The 23,442-nt window shown below is 39.1% G+C and overlaps 2 protein-coding genes across 2 annotated transcripts; one reads left to right on the forward strand and one right to left on the reverse strand.

Annotated features, from left to right (window-relative positions):
- Positions 1-6,275: 6,275 nt before the first annotated feature.
- On the forward strand, positions 6,276-9,572 carry si:dkey-1k23.3 (heat shock protein beta-1). Its single transcript, XM_062417912.1, has 4 exons — positions 6,276-6,627; positions 6,996-7,059; positions 7,297-7,419; positions 9,551-9,572. Exons 1-4 carry the CDS (start codon positions 6,276-6,278, stop codon positions 9,570-9,572), a joined length of 561 nt encoding a protein of 186 aa, XP_062273896.1.
- Positions 9,062-22,796, reverse strand: hspb8 (heat shock protein b8). Its single transcript, XM_062418050.1, has 3 exons — positions 22,089-22,796; positions 17,332-17,395; positions 9,062-10,541 (listed from the first exon to the last, which is right to left on the reverse strand). The coding sequence occupies exons 1-3, from the start codon at positions 22,513-22,515 to the stop codon at positions 10,367-10,369; spliced, it is 666 nt and encodes a 221-aa protein (XP_062274034.1). The 5' UTR covers positions 22,516-22,796; the 3' UTR covers positions 9,062-10,366.
- Positions 22,797-23,442: the final 646 nt, after the last annotated feature.

Consider the following 23,442-nt stretch of genomic DNA (forward strand, 5'->3'; position numbering starts at 1 on the left):
GTCTGACAAAAGTCCTTGGCTAACAGATTAATTGATAAGGAGAAAGAAAAGGGACGGAGACGGGCTGAGTGTAAATGGTGTAAAACCCAGTTTCTAGAGCATCTTGATATTTACATTATTAAAAGGTAAGTAGCTTTTTTATCCCAGAAAGATGCTAAAAAAATTGCTTTTGTTTCCAGTCGGCTAGACTAGTGTAACATGCTGCTCACAGGAATACCTAAAAAACATCTCGATCGACTGCAGCTACTCCAGAATGCAGCTGCTAGAGTTTTACCAGAAAAAGGAAATATGAACAGATAACACCTTTGCTGAGGTCAATACAAATATTTCCTAAGTTTTAGAATTGACTTTAATTGACTACCTTCTTAATGGTATTAATTCACATGGTATTGTTTTTTACTGATCAGTTGATGGTCTTAATTATTTTATTTTATTTCTACTTTCTTAATGGATTTAATCCACATTAGTTTGTTTAATTGTATTTACTCACGTCTAATGTTTTATCTTTTACACATAGTTTTTGTGGCTGCAACTTCTGTAGCAGCTCACGCTCCGTGAAGCACATTGTGCTTCCACCTGGAATGAAATGTGTTTTATAAATAAAGTTTTGCTTACTTACTGCAGTCCACATCAGTACGGTTGAAAAATCAGCTAGACACTGCAAACCTATATAACCATTGTTTCCTGCAAAAAAGAAAACAGGAGGGATTCTTTTTTTTATATTTGCTAAACATCCACAGATACGACTCTCATATGACATGGCCCAGATGCTTCCTCAAGGACACAATATCTGCTCTTTTTCAGTCTGGGTACAACAAACAAAGATTAGGAAATAAAAACAGAAGGAAAAGCAGCTATTATCATTTCCTCTTTTAAGTTACTTTGGAGCTCAGAGCACTTCCACTCCCACGAAAAATTCTGCCGCATCCCCATGTGACCTCTGCAGAGGCAAATCGGGCAGCAGGCCAAGGGTAAAAATTGCATCTCTAATATGAGATTGCTTATGGAAATGACAGATAATCAGGCAATTAATCTCTACATAATTAACTGCAATGAGTAAAAAGAAAACTCCTTATGTAAGATAAACTAATGTTTTCTACAATATAAATTAGATAACAGTGTGAGAGGAGTATAAATGTGGACCCAGTGATTAACTGTCACACCTTACTTCCTCCTGTGGAATCTGGAGGCTGGATGTTGATAGGTTGGTCACCTATCTTTGGTGGGACATCTGTAGTTGCCAATGAATAGATCATTAGAGAGGGGGCAATGTTGGGACTGGATATTCATGAGGAATTTTCATTTTGTTTTATTATTTATAGATCTAAAATACACAGTAATCAAAGGAACAATTATTGACAACATGATCCAAAACGATTAGAAACAAAAAGACAAATTCATAATGAAATGAAAAAAAAAAATCTTTCGAAAAATCCAAGTTGGCTTTTAAAGAGTGTAGTGACTGTTTTAGCATGTAACAAGCATTTACTGGACTGTGACCAAGAACGCTGTTTCAACTTTAAAATTACAATGTCTACCTAAGGGGGTGTTTCTTCCCTCACAATAACTGCCACAACTTTTAATTGAGCCACCACTCAAACTCTGACCAAGGATCAATGAATAAAAAGCAAGCCAAAGATATTGATCTCAATATGTCTTGTGTCTACTTCATTTTGTTCGGGCCTCCACTGATTCACTTTTCAGTTCCAGAAATAACATTTATTTTTGCTTAGTCATTACATTTGCAGCTTTGATTACTGGTTCAAATGACATGTGAAATTAGCTTATCATACCACGCTGAACATATAGCAGATCAGTCATGCTGTGCAGCCAAACTTTATTCAGACTCACAGATTTACATTTTAAATTCTAGCAAAGTTACAAAATATCGGTAAAAAAACATCAATATTTCCATTTCATTGAGTGATGTAAGCATACACCACTCAACACGGAGAGCATGGGGCCCTGGGTTTAAATATTTCACTCAACGTAAACATCATTCAGATTTAATGAAGTGGAACAGGCCAATACAGAATATATCTGCAATACTGTCAGTGTGGAATAAATTGATTACTCAAACTTCAAAGCTGAGGAAAACTATTAGAAAAAGAACACTGAGTTCCAGAGAGTAAATGCTGTATCGTTGATGGTTAATATGGTTAAAAAATACTACTCCCATAAATGTCATGGCTTTCTTAGATTTACAGATGAACTGGACAAGGACCAAGTTTAGCAAGTTGCAACATCCAAAGGACAAGAGAAGGTGCTGGTGAGCGGGCAAATGTCACGGCCATCATTTTTCACTGTGAGGCTTCCCTCTGAGAAGTCTCGCCTCTACTCAACCCCTGCTCCGCCCTGCAGTCTCTCTTCATCTTCCTCCTCACCCTCCTTTCCTCATCATAGCCTTGTCCCCACATGCTTCTGCTGATGGATGAGCTCATTTGCTGCAAATCCCTTTCGAGTCAAACCGGGACACTGTTGTTGCTTCTCTGCTACTTCAGTGGACACAGAGACTAGAGACCTCAGCATATGAATACTGTGTGTGCACATGAATGCATACATGTATTGGAAAACTGGTTCTTTTGGAAATTTTCTATGTGGTGGTTCTTAAGCTGTGTATTGTATTGTATATGTATAAAACCCAGGAGTAACACATACACACACACACACACCAAACAATGTTGTTAACATTGCATTTGTCTTAACAGCACCATAGAGAGCTGAATCAAAAGCATTGTAAATGAAATAACACTGAACAGGAAACTGCAGAAGATGAGATTGCCTTGTTTTCCGTCCTTGGTGATTTACAGTGTATACAGATCTATTCTTGTTCACTGTAGTCATCCAGACAATGGATTGGCAACAGGCATGGCTAAACCAATTCAGCAAATGAATTTCTTCAAGCAATCGCATCATTTTATGTTAGATCGAAGTTCAAGCTTCGCTCCATATTATTTCTGACTCATTGCTGGCTGCAAAGTCTTGCAAAATAACATTCCAAAAATATATTTCCATAGATAAGCCACTTCATTCCGATATGTCAGTTTTGATACAGACCACGTCTTCCTATTTGCCGGCCAGACGGCTTGTCTCAGCCACTGAGCCGGCCTCACAATAACTATGATGAATGCAGTGTCCACAGGAACAAACCAGCCATCTGACACTTCATCCCCCTTGATGCATATGCTGCTAATATCCCGTGGATCCATGGCGGGCTGTTTGAAGCCTCATGATTCGCTGTGACTGGCCTTTGCCTAGCCCTCCCACAAGCATAGGTGACTGTAATCATCTTACAAATGGCAATGTCTTCCTTCAAATGCATTTTTTATTGGGAGTGGGCTTCAGGGGATCAGACACTGCATCTGTGTTACAAATTAGGAAAACTGACTCTGCAGAGTCCACCGGGCCTTAAAAACTATCTCTGAGATCCTCTCTAACTGGAATCACACAGAGGCCAGTTAAAGTAAACTGGGTCATGGGTGTGTTTCCCATCCTTTGCGAGTCTGAAATGCGTTTTCATCTGGGCTAGCAAATTTCATTTGCAACACACTTGATGTGCTTGAGCGCGGAGAAGGATCAGTGTCCATTAAAAGTAGATGAAACGACTGGTGTTGGATGGGAGTGCTCTGCGTATCCCGGGGGGGTGGGGGGGGGTGGGGGGAATCGTGCTATGAAATGAAAGGGATCACATACACAAACACAGAAAGATATGAACATATCACTTGAGAGGGGCATTAGTAGTTCAAGGCAGGAGATGCAGGAGGGACCATGAAGACTTTCTGATCTTTACCAGCTGCCAGATGGGATGGGATGAATCAGAAATTGAGGGGGAAAAGATAGTAGACGGTGAGATAGAGAGATAGAGTATAGGTTTCTTTAAATTAAGCATTTTTTTTTTATTTTGGGTGAGATTAATAAACTGCCAGTGATCTTTGATTCAAGACATCAAAAAGGATCTGGTGATGATGTGTTTACAGGAGGTGTGGAAATTAATCTGAGAGAATATATTATAAAATCTAGCATTCTCCTTTATGCAAACAACAACAAACAAACAAGCTCTATTGAATTTGATCATGAAATCATGAAAATAGCCTGCATGAAATTTATGCTGGCTAATAACTGAAATGCATTTCCCACATGTTGTCTCATAAGATCACCAGTTTGATATCCAGATGTGAGAGGGCAGTCTGGGCACTTTGCACAGTCTCTAGGGAGTTTCCAAATTACTCTGCCTGCTCAGCTGCATCTTTGCACAGCTATGATTATCCCAGGAGCCCACCTCGTCCTGCCTTGAAAGTTTCTGGTCGCAAACCAAGAAACGCTTGAATGTGTCCAAACTACTACTTGGCAGAAATGGAATATAATATTCATAACTATGTTTCAATTAGTGTATAATCAGCTGAAAGTAAGGAATCACTGTGTTTTCGTAACCTTAGAAATTAACCCTTTACATCTACATAGTCAGTGGGTCCCCTTCATGGATGTATTATTAGAGCTGGATACCAGAAGGAAAATGATGCCCATTCAGTCCAATAACAATTGCTTGGCAGGCGAATATGCCAAAAAAAAAAAGTCCATCTTACGGTTTGCTTCTGCGTTGTGCAGCCCAATCAATTAATGCAGTGGTGTTTTCCGCTGCTTGCCCCACCCATGAGTTCCTGCTGGACCTATAGACTTTATATTTGGATGACGTCACAGATTTTAAAATATTTTTTCTCAACTCAACAAAGAGAATGTTTTTCAAAGAGAGAGTCAAAATTAAAATGACCTGTGGCAGTTTTACATACATTTCTTTTACAATGGTGTTCTATTGGGAAAAATGCTTTTTAGGCTGCAAGGGGATTTTTAGCTGCAATACCTTGAGTGACCACTGGGAAAGATTGGTCGGAAGACTGACCGGTGGAGCCACATCCAACTTTATTAATATATATGCGGTCCTCTTCCACAGAGCCAGTCATGTTGTACCGCCATGTTTCTACAGTAGCCCAGTTTGCATATTCTTTACATTTTTATCTCAGACTTATTTTACTGTAGGCATTGTCCAAGCTGTCACTGTAGCAACATATATCATAATGTATTTTTGATCAATATTTTTGACCACAATTGGTCTTAGATAAACTGCAAAAGATAATCAAAAATGTTATCAGATAGACACTCACACTATATTCCTCCAAATATCATCTTCATTTCACAACTTTGCAAAATTACATATTTACCTCACCCACTCTAGCTACTTTTAAAGAATAGCATGTACACCTTTAGTGCATTGTGAGCATGTGTGCCCTCAATGTGAACAGGATGGAGGTTTCTGGTGATGCTTGTAACAGAGGAACCAATTTTTCTGGCGACTCCAGCAGCAGCAAAGAATCCCAATTTAACCTCTCACAGTGTATTCTACAGACAGAATTTGGGGGTGAGGCATCGCGCAAAGTGTCAGAAACATCTGTTCAATCTGTTTTGTGCTCCAATGGACAGTATGCCAAGATCTCAGGGCACACGGCTCTAAAAATGAAACACTGACAAGTCTGTCACACTTGATAAAAGAGGGAACAATAATAATCCTGTTGAAACTGCAGAGCAAAAGAAAAATGTAGTGGAAAGGAGCTTTGTACACTCAATACACACACATACCACTGAAACGTTTCAGATAACAGAAAAAAGAACATTTTGAGTCCTTCTCAGCCTCTAGCAGAGGTATTTCATGCTCCAAACAAACCACTGCCACTCTGTGTCCTTTGAGGGGTGAAACAGGGAGAAGAGAGTATCACTGGCTCATGACAAGACTGAGGAGGCCAGTCACTGCTGACAGAATAGAGTTCACTGGGATGTGAGAAGAACAGTCTTCAGGCAACAGATGCAACAGTTCAAACACAAACCAACCTTAGCCAATTGCTCGCTATTTGCCATCACGCCCTTAAAAGTTATAAATATGACTAATTAGTCTGCTGCCTTCTTCAGGACAGCGAGAGGTAACAGCCTTCCCTCTCCACACCCATCACCCCATGACTACACACCCTTCTCATGGGATCGGCATGAGTGCCTAATAAGTGCTAAAACAGACAGGATCACTATATAAAGCCCCTCAGAGATTTCAGAGTCTCACCACAGTTAGCTCTGGGTAATCTTGCTTTTATCATTCCCTCACTCGTTACATTTTAATTGCTGAAATTTCACTGAGTCGACCTCGAGAGTCCAAAAGTTGCTCGCTGACTGTCATCAAAAGAGGGCTGCGATTTTACATTTTTTTTTATCTGTGTAAATTTATTTCTGGAAACATGAGCGAACAGGCCAAAACAGAGCTGTCATGTGGGGAGTACAGCAGGGATGCCCCCTGGTACCCCCTGAGAAAATGGTGGCAGTCCAGCCGGCTTTTCAATCAGGATGTTGGCCTGCCGCCTTTCATGGAGCCAGGGGACCCTCGGTGGATGGATATGGATCGGCTCCAGAGGAGTCTGGCAGGGTACATACCCACTCCCCTGTTTGTGCCCTACATCTCTGGGTCGATGCCTCATGCCAGCCAGGAGATTAGTAAGGAAGAGTACAAGTGGAGGGTCAGTCTGGATGTGGCTCACTTCTCCCCCTCAGAGATTTTGCTCAGCGTTAAAGATGGATTCCTGGAGGTTGGAGGTACAGAACATTTGCATACAGCTCTGTTAATTAAACAGCTCCAAAAGTTAAAGTAATTACTTTTACACACAGGATAGTTTCTACTCTTGATAAAGTATTAATAATCTAATCTATCTAATATTATTATCTCAGAGTTATCTAAATAGAGTTCTCTCACAGTCCACTGAATAAAACCCTTAAAACTAAACACTGATGGGAAGGAAGCTGAATGTAACAAAATTAGAGCGCTGCTTAAATAATGTGCTTGGGGAAATTAAAATCACAGCTCTGTGGCAGAAATTAATTTCTGTGTTGAGTGGTTTCTCTGTGTTGCCTGATTCCTCTGTGTGTCCTCACATTCTTCTCCATAAACGGTAATCCATCCCCAGGGAAACACGAGGAGAGGCCAGATGAGCATGGATTTATTGCCAGATGTTTTACACGGAAATACAGGTATGCAAAGTAAACACTGACATTAACCTGCAGACAATGAAATATCCACAGTTTAAGCTAAACTAAACATCAGTCAGCAGTCAAGAAAGTATCACTGTGGGTGTGTTTTTGATTGTATCTAATCTCTAAAACGCTCACTGGGCTGCAAAATGAGATATTATGTACATGAGTTTCTGTTTTTGCAGCATTGGCACATTACATGGAGTGATATTCTCAACACGGCTGTGTCTTTTCCAGGCTCCCAGCCGAGATTGATGCTACCAAAATTGTATCCACACTTTCTGTGGATGGTATCCTGACTGTAGAAGCTCCAGTTCCTGAAATCTCTGTTCCTGCTGCTATCATCATACCTATAAAGGTGATCACAACTGGGATATTTTCAAGGAAATCTCTGAACAATATCCCCACACTGCTTCCAAATCATTATTTCTCTTGTGTTTCCACTTCCATTGAAAGGGCCTGGTGTAGCAATTCAGTACTGAGGTGGGGTGTGGAAGCTGAATCAGCTGACCTTTAATCATGACTAACTAAATCTCACTGCTGACATTTTCTACATATTTATCTTCAAATGCAGGTGGATATGGAGGTTACTGAAGAGCAGGAAGAAGTCACCCCTGATCCAGACCCAGAGCTTCTACCTGCAGAGGTTCATGGGGAAGAGTCTCCAGTAGAAGTCCATAGTGATGAAGCCCACCCTGGCAGCTCCACAGCTGAGCTTCAGCAGCATGAAGAGAGGAGGGAACAGGAGGAGGAGACCCAAGAAAAGCCAGCTGGTGAGTCCCACCCTTCAGTGCCTGCAGATGGCGAAGCCACAGAGAGTCTTCACGATTCTTCTAAGCCCCATGAAGCCCTGGAAAGCCAAGAAAGCCCAGACACAGACACGTCCCAACAGCCAGAGCATGAAGAACCAGCAGTGGTTGGAGAGATCCAGGTAATGGCAAGCTCAGGGGAGGCTGCTGAAGAGATCCCCCAGCCTGAGGAGCCAGACCTGGGCACAAGTCCAATGAGCGAGGTCCCAAGCCAGGTGCTGCAGGCTCCTGAACAACTCACCAAGTAGACGGAAACACAAATATCACCAAAATGTTCCTCACAACGCATATACAACATCAGCTTGCATACGCTTGCCTTGCACCAGTTCTAAAGATGCATTTTAGTGGATACATATGAAATAGCTATAAAACCATGCTGTGTTTGGAGCTCCAATAAAGCAAAAGCATGTGAAAATGTTAACTATTGTATTGGTGTTACTCCTCATGTCCTGATGTTTTTACATCCTCTCAATCTTAACCTGAATAGTGCTGTCTTTGTCTGAATCTGCAACTGTTTATGAATATGCAATCACATTTATGAGCATTATACTCACAGCTACCTCCTAAAATACGTGTGCAAAATTTAAAAAGTGATTAATTATCATGCTGTTTCAGCTAAGAGGTTTTGACATTAATCAGATACTATACGTTTGCACAGCTGTGCATTAGTCACTTCTACATGAGTAACTTGCTCAAGGAGAAACTGGCATGGTTCCAATTATGCTGTTGCCATGGCAGCGCAAGTCCACACATATCATCTGATACCAATAAATACAACAGTTTATGTGAGCTGGCACATCACAGAAAGCGACGCTTTTTCAAAGCCAAAACTGTGGAGGCCTTTTGTTGTTTCCACAGTGTGGCTCCAGTTTGAAAACTTTAAAAATTCAAAGTGATCATCCCTCTTGATTCCAATACAGAGAAGATTAAATTATTTTTCATCACACAACATGCAATGGAACTGCCCCAATTTTTGTACTCACATTCAAAAGCTCTGGCATTGCTGCTACCATGAGTTCGGCCTATTCTGCAACACACAGCAGTGCCAATCTCACCCAGCACTAAGCCCTTTGCAAATCTGCTGCCCAGTTCCTTCTGTTACCCAACAATAACACCACAGGCTCCCTGGGTCCCTGGAACCAGGCTGGTGAGTGGCATGGTTTTCAATAAAAGACACAGATGTTAAGACACACTGGGAGATTGGCTGGACATTTTTATTGCATCAGCGAATACAAAGACATCAACAGAAAAGAAGGCAGGAAACAAATGTCTTTGGCAAAATGTCAGTCTGTCCGCACCAAAATCATGCAGCCATCTTCCTGAAAGCTCAAATAGAAAAGAAAATGCAAACCATATTGCAAAACCTGGAACACTTTAGATTAATGTTTATGAATGCATTGTCACATATTAAAGTATATTTACAATACACTTTGGTAGAATACAGTATTAATGCACACAATTCACCTCCTAGTGAAGCCACAGCTGGTGACCTACTTGCGTTTCTTGTCAGTTTAAGTGACATTCATTAACTTGAAAGATAACAGTCGAACTGAAGGAAGACACTCAAGTAAATAAAGGCACGTTTGTCAAAATTGCTAAAATACTTACTTTTTTTAACCAAAGAAATCATATACAATAGATTTTATGCAACTGTACCACAAAATTAGATGTTAATATAAATATAAACATAAATGTGAGTCTTGAGAAGTTTGCATATGGTGTCATTTTAAGTTACTGGTTGGTTGAAAATGCTATGACTTATAATGCATTAGTGGCCCATCATCTCTAGAATAACCTCAGGATATATCCATATCCACATGTAATGTTAAAGCTGCACTAAACAAGTTCACACACTGAGGGCTCCATGAGCTGTTTGTGTAACACTTTAATGACTTTCGTATTTAAATAGTGGCAAATAATCAATCAATAAATTATTTATTAAACATTTTAACACACTATAATGTAGTTATATGCAGATTTAAGGACAATTAAAATGCTTGGTATCATGATATAACATACACTGATCGCAATCTTATATATTGATATGTCTTCATTATTACACACACAATACATAACACTCTGTAAGTATTCATGTGTGTTATCATTCATCGTTATATATTATTACACATATGTGATACTCATGTAAATGTAATTAACTGTGTATAAACAAGTTATGGATGCTCCACAAAAGGATGTATAGATGTTGATGCAATCATTAAAGACTCATGCTTCCTCTGGACATTTGTCATTTGTGTCTCAGGTTAAAATGAAAGAGAAGAAGAACTTCACTTAGACAAACTATTGCAGCTTGTAAAAAGTGTACAAAATATATTGCCTGGTGCAGCTTTAATATGGACGTGAAAGAAGGTCTCCCTACCATATTTTACACATTTTAATTCTAGGTGTTTAACGACATGAAGCTGAAGGCCACAAATTTCATATCAAACTTCAAATCATTTGTGCTGTTTGAACTGTTATGTTGCTGGGAAGGTGGGGGTTTAGACCATGGGGGCCTCCTGGGGCTTGGGGACCTCTGCCTCTTGAATGCTGCCTCCCTGCGAGCCTTCGTTGCTGAAGAGGTAATATGGAGGCGTCTGCCGAGCTTCGATGATGAGGACGCCCTCAGGGGACAGTGAGGCGAAGACTGTCAGAGGGTCCACGTCTATCGGGATCCTGATGTAACAGAGGAAAAGAGAAGATGTGATTTAGATGTTTTTTAGGCAAGGATACAAGTTTAGATGTAAGAGAAGCAAAGGTTTACTCGGAAGAGCTGCTGTGTGTTTTCGACATGTTTAAAAGCCTGAGTGGGAGTAACAAAATGAGGAGAGCGGTGAGGAAAAACAGCCTAAAGAAACAGTGGTTAGGTCATGCAAAACTCTGTGACATTTTCTGCTATAAGAGCCACTCTACTAACATTGTTAAATGCTAGATTATTTTATTGACACTTTGGCAATACCCATAAACAGCTTCCAGTCAGATGATTTTAGTGCTGTATGTCTAAGGGAGAAAAAAAATGACTTGGCTCAGGATATTGTCTGTTATTAAAAACATTCACCCTGTCCTCCTCAGCTAGCACTCACAAAAACTATCTCACACAGAGGAGATGAAGTGAAAGCCGTGACGAGTTTCCATTTAAAAAATCCTCCTGCTCTGTGACAAAAAAGGAGGGAGAGAAAACACAGTCGATCCAGGTGTGAGGTTTGCAAAAATGAAGCCTGATTCCAATTAAAACAAGTGTCTGCTTGCAGAAGTTTAACACCTGCAAATTTCCATTGATGTAAGCTTCCCTAATCTGCTGCTCTCATCTGTCATATAGGCAACTGCTAATTTGTGTCAGGCATTTTTTCTGTCCCGTTTGCTTCAATTTTTGCAGAATAATTGACTTCCAAAACATGCAGTAAGATCATACAGAGTTGCAGCATGTGACAGCTTTATTTTATTTTATAGACTTTAGGAACAATGATATCTAATCATCTTAAATTGTAAAGCTGATTAGTATTTAGTTCCAGCTCTTTAAAATAATGTGCATACCACTTAAAAGAAACCCTCCAACATCTACTGTAGTGGTGCTAAAGCTCAACACACCAATCCAGGCAAGCTCTTTGTCAGACAGCGTGGCCAAATATGGGTATTGTAGGTTTTCTGAGTGAGCAGCCAAATGTCTTTGGGAGTTAATATAAACATCAGGCTGTGTTGTAAAGAGGAGACTGCAGGTCTGCCCTCCATTTAATTAGAAAAGACTCTTCACTGGTTTCCCACTTCACTGAGAAATACATATCAGACAGGACATAGTGACGACAAAAAGAAAAGGACCTCACCTCACAGAAGCAGACAGACATTGAGGTCGAGCATAGCAACAGTACGTCAATCCTATTTGTGTAACCAAATACCACATACAATATCTCAGGGGCTTTACAGGTCAACTCTAATAAAAAAGTATCAGACATAGCACAAGATCACAAACAAAGAAAAACTCTCCCCAAAAAATTAAGGAACACAAGGAGAAAACAAAAATTGGATAAAAAAACAGTAAAAAGAAAGGTGTAACAATAATAGAAATACAGATGACAAATTTGGTCATAAAGCAATTTGGGACAAGTTAAAAAATTGACCAGATGATGGCTCTGGATGAAAAGTCCAAGGATGACAAAAGTTGTTTAAATGAATTCAGATATTCTCCATATCCCTGTTTCCAGTCACCCTACACTGTCCGTCAAATAAAGACCAGAAAGAATAAGCTTGAAAATTTCATCCTGAGAGGAACACAAATGTCTATGCCAAGTTTTAAAGCAATTTATGAGACATTTCACTCAAAAACATTATGACTGGTCGTACTAAACTTCATGGCAATCCATCAACAGTTGACCGAAAACAGTCTGACATTGCTGTCCCCTGGATTCATATTGCTATTCAGTGTGATAAAGAGAAAATATTGTTAACATATTGGGGAAAAAAATGATATTTTAAATGATAGGGCAACACTTCACTTTAAGTCCCCCTACTTAGCACCTATAAGTATTATATAAACATTTTATAAATGGTTTAAAACACACTATAATGTATTCATAAGCATATATAAGGACATCTTTAAGTGTTTATTAATGTACAGTATCAGCAATAAGAACTTCTTCTATGAAAACATACATACAGCAACCTTCAGTTATGGGTGCCAACAGGAATAGCTGCAGTGTTGACAAATATATAAAAATACTTATATCTACTTATAAATGCATTATAGTGTTTCACAAATTATTCAATAAATGTTTATATGTTGCTCATGAGTGCAAACTTTGGGGACTTGAAGTGTTACCAAAGCCAGTATTCAAAGTTTGCAGAAGCCACTATTAATCTTTAATACATATTTTTTTATCAGTTCTCTGCTCTGCCCACAAACACACACACACAAACACTTAATGTACCTACACATGTTTCAGTATCTATCCCTCCCCCCCTCCTCCCCCTCACATTCCTTCAAGGAGCCAATTGCTGTTAAGCAAAGTTGCCCCTCCTGACAAAGTCAAATCACTCAGTCGGCCCATTACGTGGGACTCAGGCAAGAAACCTTATCTGTGCAGCTCTGTGAGTTTATTTACCTCTGGCAAGCGCACATTTTATCTTAGACATTGATTTTGAAAAGCTGCCAAAAAGTTATCCAATATACTTTTCCCCAGCAGAGATGCTGAGACAGAGAACGACAAGACAGTGAGACTGGACTGGTTAGGGTGTGTGTGAACATATAACCCATACGCTCCTACCAACAGACACAGTGCACATATGGACTGAGTACTATCATGTTTCTCATGAGGATGGAAACAGAGGGAGAACAGGCAGAAATTCCCAAATAACAAGCTGATCTCACTGTAGACTTTCACAAACAGTACAAAACAGTTTACTGTTACTGTGTTGCGGGTCACTGTGTTGCAGCTGGGCCCCATGACCTTAGGTTTCAAAGCAATCTTTGCTCTCAGAACTGATTAAACAACAACATATGTGGTTAATAACTGACAAATTTCACACTTGTTTGGAAAAAAGGAAAAAAAAACAAAACCTTTGTCTCTGCTGCACCATAATACTTTTACTTTTGATACATGACACTGAGTACATTTTCATAACAGATTAATCTACCCAATATATTCTCAATTAATTAAATAACTATTACTAAATACCAAAGTAACACATTCACACTGCTTGTTTTGCCTGACCAGTAGTACAAAGAGCAAATATATTCCATTGACTATCACAGAAGATGAAGAAATGCCACAAAAATGCTGCTATATTTATGACGAATTTAAGTTTTTACATTTTGCTGGTTCATCTTGTTTTCACATGTGGCAGGTAATTAATCTTTAAGTATTAAGGCTGGCGTTTTCCATATTTATCTTATTGTCAACATATTTCATGTGCATTGCCAGACTAACAATGAAATGGTCTTATTAAATATTACGTGTGCATCCAAAACCTGATATATCTCCCTCTGTGCTGTAGACCTCTGTTGATGAAAATTAATCACTGTGAGCTACACAGTTGCACTGGGTGACATGTTCCTTCACCACGAAGATTACAGTTAGGTTAGTCTGTTTGGAAACGGATCCACAGAGTAATAACACTTAATAACGTGTTCAGTCTCTGGAGAGTAGTTCCTTGTATGGCAGACACCACTGCACATGTGTGGCAATGCGGTTCATTGACAGAGCTTCAGTGAAGAATAAAGTCAAAAGGTTGTGATTGACTATCTTAGAGTACATGGCTTTTTCAAATTGTGATAAGCTCTATAAATGCAACAGTTTCCAGTGCATATGCAAAAGTGTCTATTTTACACAGAATTACTCTCCAGGGACTGAAAACGTGATCGCTGTTATTACTCTTTGGACTGCCATCACAATAATCTTTGTAAAGAAAAGTGACATGTTTTTAATAGTTTTTGGACAATAGTGGAGCTGAAGGACTCTGAGGGATAAGATAAGACTGTGGATACACTCACAATACTACAGTATAAGTAGACTAATTCATTGTTGGTTTGGCTCTGCACATGAGATTTGTTTACAATAAGAGAAGTGTAGACAATCACCAGCGATATCCTAAATTTTTCCTTTTTAAGAACTGTAGTACAAATAAAGTTCATTGATATTATTACATTGTAAACCAGAATTTTAAAAAAGTGCTTCAATTAAAAGTACATTCTCAGTCATACAAACTATCCAAAGGAATAACATGTCTGCCCCATGCTCTCTCTTACTGTCTCTCTCATATAACCAGTGTATTTGTGTATTGAGGGCAGTTATTTATATGTGTGCCCTATCTCCCCCTCTGCCACCACCACCACACCACCACCACCACCACCACCACCACCACCACCACCACCACCACCACCATCTCCCTCTCTCTCTATATATTCTATGTCATTTGCTTTAGGTTTTGCTCAGTGGAAGCACAGGCCTGATCTGAGAGCTTTCCAATTAAAGGGATTGTGATATGAACAGTGCAGGGCTAGCACAACTGCTTACTAATTAGCCAACAGGAAATTAGCAGAACTGGGGTGACGCGCCAGCGAGACGGCGATTCGCACCAGTGATTAGCGCTGCTGTTTGAAGTCTTCCCGCTGCCCAATTATACAGACAGAGGCGGAGAGCCTGGGCAGGTTGTGGAAACTTCTGTGGCCTGTTTGGCTTGGATGGGTTACAGTGTGAGAAGTCTCCTCCTCCTCCTCCTGCTGCTCTACAAACTTCAATACTTTTTTTTTTTAGTCCTCCATGTAGTGCCTGCTTTAAATTTCTAGTGTTAGTAAAGATTGTTTTTATCAGGGGTGGCTATTTGGAGTTGACAAGTTTTGATTGGAGAGTTGTTTGTCCACTCAGAGTTGATATGACTCTGGGGCAGCTGTTCAAAACTATTTTAAGTGAGAGATGTGGACTGACATAGTATTGACTTCTACACACTCACAAGATAATAAACATCAATGATGCTGGAGCTTCAATGATTAGCCAATAAAACAATGAAACCACAGAAAATTGATCTATTTGAACTATTTTGATAATGAAATTATCATTGTAGTTATATTCTAAGCATACAATCAACATATTCATGTGCAGCATGTTTATAAATGATGATTTGAAGATTTTCTGTTATATATGATACCAAACTGAATATCTTTGTATATTGGTCTGTTAATTGAACAAAAGAAGACATTAATAGACATCAACTTGAGCTGTAAGAAATTATAATGTGCAATTTTCACTATTATCTGACATTTTATAGACAAACAACCAATTACCTTAGAAAATAATGAAGAGATTACTCAATCATAGATAACTAATCATTATTAGCAGCCTTTGTCAGGCATTTTGAAGTCGTGTCCATGATATGGACACGACTTCAAAATGCCATTACTTCTTTTATTCTGTTGTGGGGATTTATAATGAATTTTACAAAGTACTCAGACATCCAAATTAAATAGTAAACAGTAAATATAGTGCACTTTGTAATAAATAGGAAGTGATTTAAGACACACAGTCTTGGCCCGCTTCCAGCTTCTGATATATTGGCTTTTAGTTCTCAGTGTATCGTCTCTTTTTTGTCTGTAGTCTAAAGTAAATTGGTATCTACCACTGAAGGGGTCAGTTTATTTTTAACATCTTGTTGTGTTTGTACATTTTTTGTATTTAAGTAAGCATACTTTAGAGGCATAGTTACAACAACAGTAGTTACAAAGTGATTTGCAGAGGGAAGAAAAAGGATTAGGCAGAAAAGCCAGTATACCAATATATAGTTAATAGATTATAAAGTTTGAGATATTAAGTTATAAAGTCCAGAAAAAGTGATTACAGCTCCCATAATGCTTAACCACATCCAAACCTCATTGTATGTCACTGTTGAATGCTAACGAAACACTTGTTCTTTCTTGTTTCATAACATATTTCAGATACTTACAGAGAGACAGATCGCAACAGTTTCTGACTAACAATCATAGTGAAAATTGATGTCTATATGTTGCTTTCGGCTCATTTATCTTTGTATCTTTGTTGGAATCATGAAAGGAAGCTGGATGTTTTTAGATTTTTTGATACAAAAACTAGGGCACATCATTGTCAGAAATGCTTGAATCTGACACGTGGTGGCTTTAAACTAAAGGTGTGCTCACATTTCACTGTCCAGTTGTGCAGTGGATATCTATTTAACTTAGAACATGGACAGTTTCAGCTTTGTAGAAACACTGATGAAATAACCTTTTGATGGCAAAACACATGGTCTGGCTAAAATCATTAAAGCAGGAACATTTGGGCTGACTATGTCAGTGGTTACCAATCTTCTTGTAAAGCCATATCTGCTTGTAGAGAGTGGCTTAATCGAAAAATGATTTTCCCCTCAACAGACTATTTTATTTTAATCAATTTAGAGGTTTGAAATCATAAAACTATTCGATATATAATCAGGGAAAAGGCTGAGCAGCCTTTTATAAGCTGCAGACTAGCAGAGTTTTGTTTCTTATTACTTTTTCTTGGTAATCATGTCTTGGCCCCTTTTGGGCGCCCCGCCCTCAACCACAGCTCTGTACCATTTATATTATGTGTGCACTGGCTTAAGCAAATAAGATTTAAGTTTATAATGCTAGATATGTAATTTAATTACACGGTAAAATGGTCAGTTTAATTTAACACTGCCACCATAAAATCAACTGCTGGTAATATTTCTATTAGTCTGCAGCCATTAGACATAATTTAACGGTTTTAATGGCTCAGAGAAGCCACTTCACAGTCCTATAAATGCAATGTGTGGACAAACAACTCTCCAGTTAACCCTTTCTATTATTAATATTAATAAAAAAATCAATGTTTCATAATCATGAATTGTTAGCTCTTGAACATCTGGCACACGTCATAGATATGATGAAAATGGAAGCAGTTTGCGTTCATAATGAGCAGAAACCCAGTGAGAAAAACAAGAAGGGAAGAGAGAAACTACTCACTGTATCTTCTTTGTGAAATTCTTTGTCACTATGCCTCCTTCTTCCTGCTTCTCTTCATGTTTTCCTGTTTGGAAAAAAAAGAATGCGCCATGTAACCTTAAATAACTGTAAAGATGATTAAAGCTCAACATTGCGCAACAGTTTAGCAAGGTCATGGATCATAAATGGATGTCCTCATCGCTAGTTCAGTAGGACACTAATCATATATACCTAACATAACTCTAAACTTTAAATCTGTCTGTGGGCTTCAGTATGGAAAGAAATTCATAAGGTGATAATGACACTATAAAAAAAACAGATATCATCTGATGCACAGTTTCCATTGCTCAATTCCAAATGTGTTTTTGTTTTGGGACGTTGGGTGGGTTGCAATGAACATGTTGAAATGATGAAACACTCTTTCATTCTCTCAGACATGTTGAACGTGGGTGCCTGGAAAGCCCCCCCCCCCTCCTTTCCACAGCAACAGGCCTTCACTTCCCAGCTCTGTTTATGGACGTTCTATCTCTCGGGCCTTCTAGCAGCTGCTCTGGGGCTGTTAAATGTCAACGCAGCCGCCAGCAGCGTGGTCTGCCCCACCCCTCAACCCCCGTCTAGCTTGACTATGCGCCACCCAATCCCCCTCCAGTGACGTCTCTGCCTGCCGAAAGCACTGGACTCCACCAGAGATCCAGGCTGGAACATTTTAAACTCCACAGAGGACTGAGCTACGATCACTGGTGAAGTCACAGGATTATTATTTAAACCTCAACATGACTTAAGAAGTAAAAGTGGTCCCCTGATTACCTCCATAAGGTTTTTCATGAATAATGTTTGGACAGAGAGTAGCCTCTCCTTGTTTTCAAGTCTCTTATGACGGAGATACTAAATTCCTGCTGCCCTGTGTAATATGTTCTGGGAGGAGAGATGGCAGTCAGTGTGTTATCATAATGGATAACTTCTCTGCCTGCGCAAAGGACAGGGTGGTAGCTTTCACATTTGCAGATGCAGGATGACACTTTTTGACACTTTTGTTGCTGTGAAATGAAGGAGATATACATTCCTCCTTCTGTCTATGCTGCAAGACACGAACAGAGGTAGAAATAAAAGGAATACACTTCTGAAGACAGCATAAAAGCAAACATGCTCAAGTGGCATGGGCTGTAACTAACAATCGATTATTCTGCTGATTATTTTCTTGATTCAGCTATAAATCACCAGAAAAACAGTGAACAGTGTTTTCAATGTTTCACAATATCTTACAGTACATGACTTCCAGTACATAATGTAAAATCAAGAAAAGCAGCAAATTCTCAAATTTAAGAAAAAAAAAATTGATTCATTGAGTATCAATTGAGTTCTTAATTAATTTCCTTGCAGCTTTAGTGTTATGTTTACTTCTTTTCCATTTCAAACACCACTCTTGACACAGTTAAGTCACACAAATTGTTGTTTAGGATTAAACCTGTGTGACTTACTCATTATTCCCCAGAGAAACATTTACATGCATATTCACACAACTTCCAGCCTTATAAATAACTTTCCTGATTGGAAGCGGTCAGTTTAGCTCAAAGATTTGTGGTCATTTAAGGGGATTCTGACCAGCTGTTTGAATATATAGTATAGGGACAGCTGTCCACTTGTAGGATTACTCCAGTGATTTAATATTACACTTCCATAAAGTTGGGGAACTTACAAGGGAAATATTAACAAAAGAGTGATCAGCGTTGAAGTTGGAGAGGATGAGATATGCTGACGTTTAGTGTCTGGTATCAGTTAAGCTCTAAAAACACTTGAGCCAACATTTCCTATGATGCAACTTGATAGAGTCCCTAAGTGCCCCGGCTCTTTCAAACCCCACATCTCCAGTTTTTAACACAGATTTTTTTCTTAGTGCTAAAACTAAAGATTATTTCCATTACTGATTAATCTGTTGATTATTTTCTTGATTTATCCATTAGTTTGTTTGGTCTATAAAATGTCAGAAAATATTTAAAATAAATGTTGATGATGGTTTCCCAAAGCCTAAAGTGATATCCTCAAATGTTTTGTTTTGTTTGCAACCAAAAGATATTCAGTTTAATGTCATAGAAGACTTAAGAAAACAACAAATATTCACAATTGAGAAGCTAGAATCAAAGAATATCGGCTTTATAAAAAAATGCGATCAAAGCAAGTCATCTTTTATAAAAAATAGTTGACAAATAATTATCTGTCAATCAATTAATCTTTACAGCTCTAATTTTGAGTCTAAAGCCGCAAATTAGTCCTTGCCAAGAAAATACTTAAATATTATAAAATTGTGTCACACTTGATGATGTTAATGACATTATGATGCTGCTTCAGACTCAGTAACTTCAGTTGGTTTCTGGTTTGAACTTTAGGGTCTTTCTATTGGCACTTTCCACCACGCTGCGTCAAACCATACCACGTCGATTTGTGTTTCCATTACTAGTTTTACCACGCTGAGTTTTGGCCGAGATGGACCACGTCCGGAGTCAGGCCAAGTTCAGTTCAGTACAAAACTAGGCCTCTAAAAGTGCTGACTGAAACCTCAGCAACCAACACTATGAAACTATTTTTTTAACTCTAAAAGTTGATTAATTTACCCATTAATAATAATTGAATTACAATATTTATTATGAGGTTTTTAGGTGGATGGATTCAAATAAATTAAGGTATTTTTAATTAATTAGTTGATTAATACCTTAATTACCACAATATTCTAATTAAGTTGAGAAATTGTCATTTTCATGGGTTTTGACTAATTTAAAGATGCTTTTTTTTACCCCTTAAAATTGTTTGGTATGTTTTCCGGAGTAAATTAAGGAGTAATTAGTGGTGTATTATGGGATTCTTGTGTCATAGTTATCGCATCATGACTGTTTACTGTGGATTTTCATTACGAGCCGTTATACAAAAGAAGCAACTGATCAGTCAGTGACTAAGATAATCTGGATGGTTCTGTGTCATTAAATTGATGCTTCATGTGCTGAACACCTCTAACCTCAAACATGCTCATATCACACTCTCCAGTCACACGTTTAGAACGAGGTCGAGTCACTGTGGCAGGCAGGCCGGCCCAACATGGCGCTGATTGAATGACCCAACTGGCATACCAACAATGTGTTTATAAAAATCCCCGAGTTGGGGGGCCTGCTCTCCTCTGTGCTCCCTTCAGCACGGGGTATCCCTGGAATTTGCCTGTCTTTTGAAGCACTGACATGAGGAAGCAGATTTCAACAAGAATAAGTGACAGAGTTTGAACGTGATACCAGCAGAGACAGAAGCTACATGAGGCTTCTGGGTAAAAGTGTGGTCCTATTTCCAGAACATTCTCTCCCATGTTTAATAGCAGCGAGAGGCTTGTCTTATTGTAAACAGAGACTGTTGTCACGGGCCTTGCCTTAAATCTAAATCGAGCTCATGTGTGACTGCTGGAGTGATTCTCCAGGAATCTGAAACAGGTGTCTAAGCTTGAGGATCTGCCTGCCAGTGTGCTAGTCCCAGTCCCCAAAATCTGTCCAGCTCGCTCCATATCAAGACTCATTAACGACGAGACCATGTTACACTGCAGAGGCTTTCATTGTACTCCTTCGAATCTGCTGCCAAAGTAAAAGAGGTGATCTTTCTTGGCCAGATTTGAAATATGAATCCTCAGAGATGCTCAGTAAAATGTTCATGCTTTGTTTCAATAAATATGGCTCAGCTCTGGTGCTTTGATTTGGCTACACTCCTGTATTTTAAACACTTAATTATATACTTCAATAGAGCTGCAAAGATTCAATTCAGAGTCAATTAATTGATTAGCTGATTGACAGAAAATGAATTGCCTACTATTTTTATAACTGATTAATCTTTTTGGGTCACTTTGTATGTAAAAAAAAAAAAGCCTTAGAAGTGTATATTATCTGGTTTTATTTCTTCTATGATAGTAAACTGAATATCTTTGGGTTGTGGAGTGAGGAACTACATATTTAAGGTTGCATCTCAGTCTTTAGGGAACAGCAATAAACATTTTCTGACATTTGGTAGACCAACCACCATTAATCTAGAAAACTATTTTGTGGTTTTAAGTGTATTTTACTTGTGCACATGGATGCGGTTTGTCTTGAATGTTTTAGACATTTGGTCTAAATGTCTAAATGTGACTAACTGATGACAGTGAACTACAAATAAAAACACTGTCACTAGGATTCCTGAAATATTGAGGTCAGAGGTCCAAACTATCTCAGCGAAACCCCACCACATTAGATCTGTTTTGACAAGCCTCTATAACAGTTTATTTTAATTTCTGTCAATTATTAATAACAATGAATGTTTGGTCAAATCTGTTTTCTCTTTATTTTTAGTGGATAAATAATAAGTGTCGTTCTTAGGAATCACATGTGAAATTAAAATGTGATTTAAAAAAAAAATGTAACCCTAACCCTTAAACCCCTCAATTATATTAGGTTTATGCTGAGGGCATGACCTCAATGTCCTCAATGGCACATCTATTCTGCACAATATATACAATGTGGTTTCTGTGCAACTTTTAAGTGTAATGTTTCGTGATGATTACTCATTTGTTTTCTGTAAAAGCACTTTGGACAGCTTGTGTTGTTTTTAGATGTGCTCTCTATATAAAACTCATTATTATTCTGAACTGATGGTTGTCACAGTGGGAAGTTGTCTAGTCTAGAGCGTCACTTTGACCTCCAGTAACAGCAGTCAACATTGGGTTTTCTTCCCTTTATCCATACAGGTTTACCCATCAAAACAACCTCTTAACTCACCTGACACTTCTACAAATCCGTCTCTCGTTTTGACGTTTAATTCCTCTGGTTTGAAGCTGTGGACGTTCACGCAAACTTTCCAGGGCTCCCCCCCGGTGGTGGTGGGCGAGCTCCGGGAGGAGGGTTCGCCGTACCTGCTGGTGTACATCGTGGGCCCTCCCGTGGACTGGCGCGGGGGGAAACCTGTGCGTAAACTGCTACTGAAGGGCGAGGAACTGAGGCGTGTGCCTAACCGGCCCGGCCGAGCCCAGCCCGGCCAGTCCATTGCAAGATCATCGGGGAAAGGTGGTATCCCAAACTCATCTTCCATAAACCGAGATGAGAGCTGCTCCCTGAATGGAGACTGGTCTCTGAACGGCGATTCTACAAACGGATCCCTGGGAAACCTCTGTCGGTTTCCCATCGTGTAGAAGTCTCCCTCTGCCATGTCCAGCTGAGGTCTAAACCTGAGAAAAGTTCAACTATTTACGTGTTAAAACAAACCCAAACTAAAACCTTTTTACTTTTTCCAACAGAACCACCCGAATCTATGTGTAGTAAAACTTCTATCTAACTGTCTATCTCTTTCGGATTACGCGCATCACCGTTACGCAATCAGTCACCTGCTGATCCAACAACAAACACTTAAGATAACTCACTTTCTAACGCCTTCAAGGGAACTGGTCTAATTCCTTCTGGCTGTGGGTTTTATACTGGGCTGTGATTTCCCAGACGATGAGTCGGCACAGAGCAAGTGTCCGGAAAGTGCTGGGAGGATCTGGAGAGCATGCACACTGCAAAAAGACACCAATTTGCAAAGTAATACATAAACTTAAACGCTTCAAAGTCCTTAAAACTAGAGATAAATCTATCTTTGATCATTCAAATCAGCGATTTGAGCTATTTATTACAGTCAGATTACATGTCCAGGCTTTAATATAGACTACATAACTTGCTATGATGGATATTTTTTGTAGTGCGTGCGCAACAGCTGACCAAAGACCAGCCTTCCTTTTACCAAATTTAGTCGCTGTGCACATGTCACTCACACAGAGTTGGAGCTCCCTCCTCGCGGTGACTCACTGTCTTTTTAATAGAAAATAACGCAGAGCTTCAGGTCAAAAACACTGATGTCACCGTACGGATAAAACAAAACCGCTAAGGAGACAACTTTGCGGAGGTAAATCATCTGTTTGTTTGGACACAAAAGGAGACTGCGACTGTTTTTTTATTCAGAAGATGATTTTATAGAGCTTATTCTGAACACGCAGTGAAAGGAAGGGGAAGTTGATTTCATGAGGTTTATGGGGGGGGGGGGGGGGGGGGGGGGACATTTCAATTTCCAGTTGACAACACACTGACACAAGATAAAATG

This window comes from Scomber scombrus, chromosome 4 (genome assembly GCF_963691925.1).
Source record: "Scomber scombrus chromosome 4, fScoSco1.1, whole genome shotgun sequence".
In the NCBI taxonomy this organism is placed as follows: Eukaryota; Metazoa; Chordata; class Actinopteri; order Scombriformes; family Scombridae; genus Scomber; species Scomber scombrus.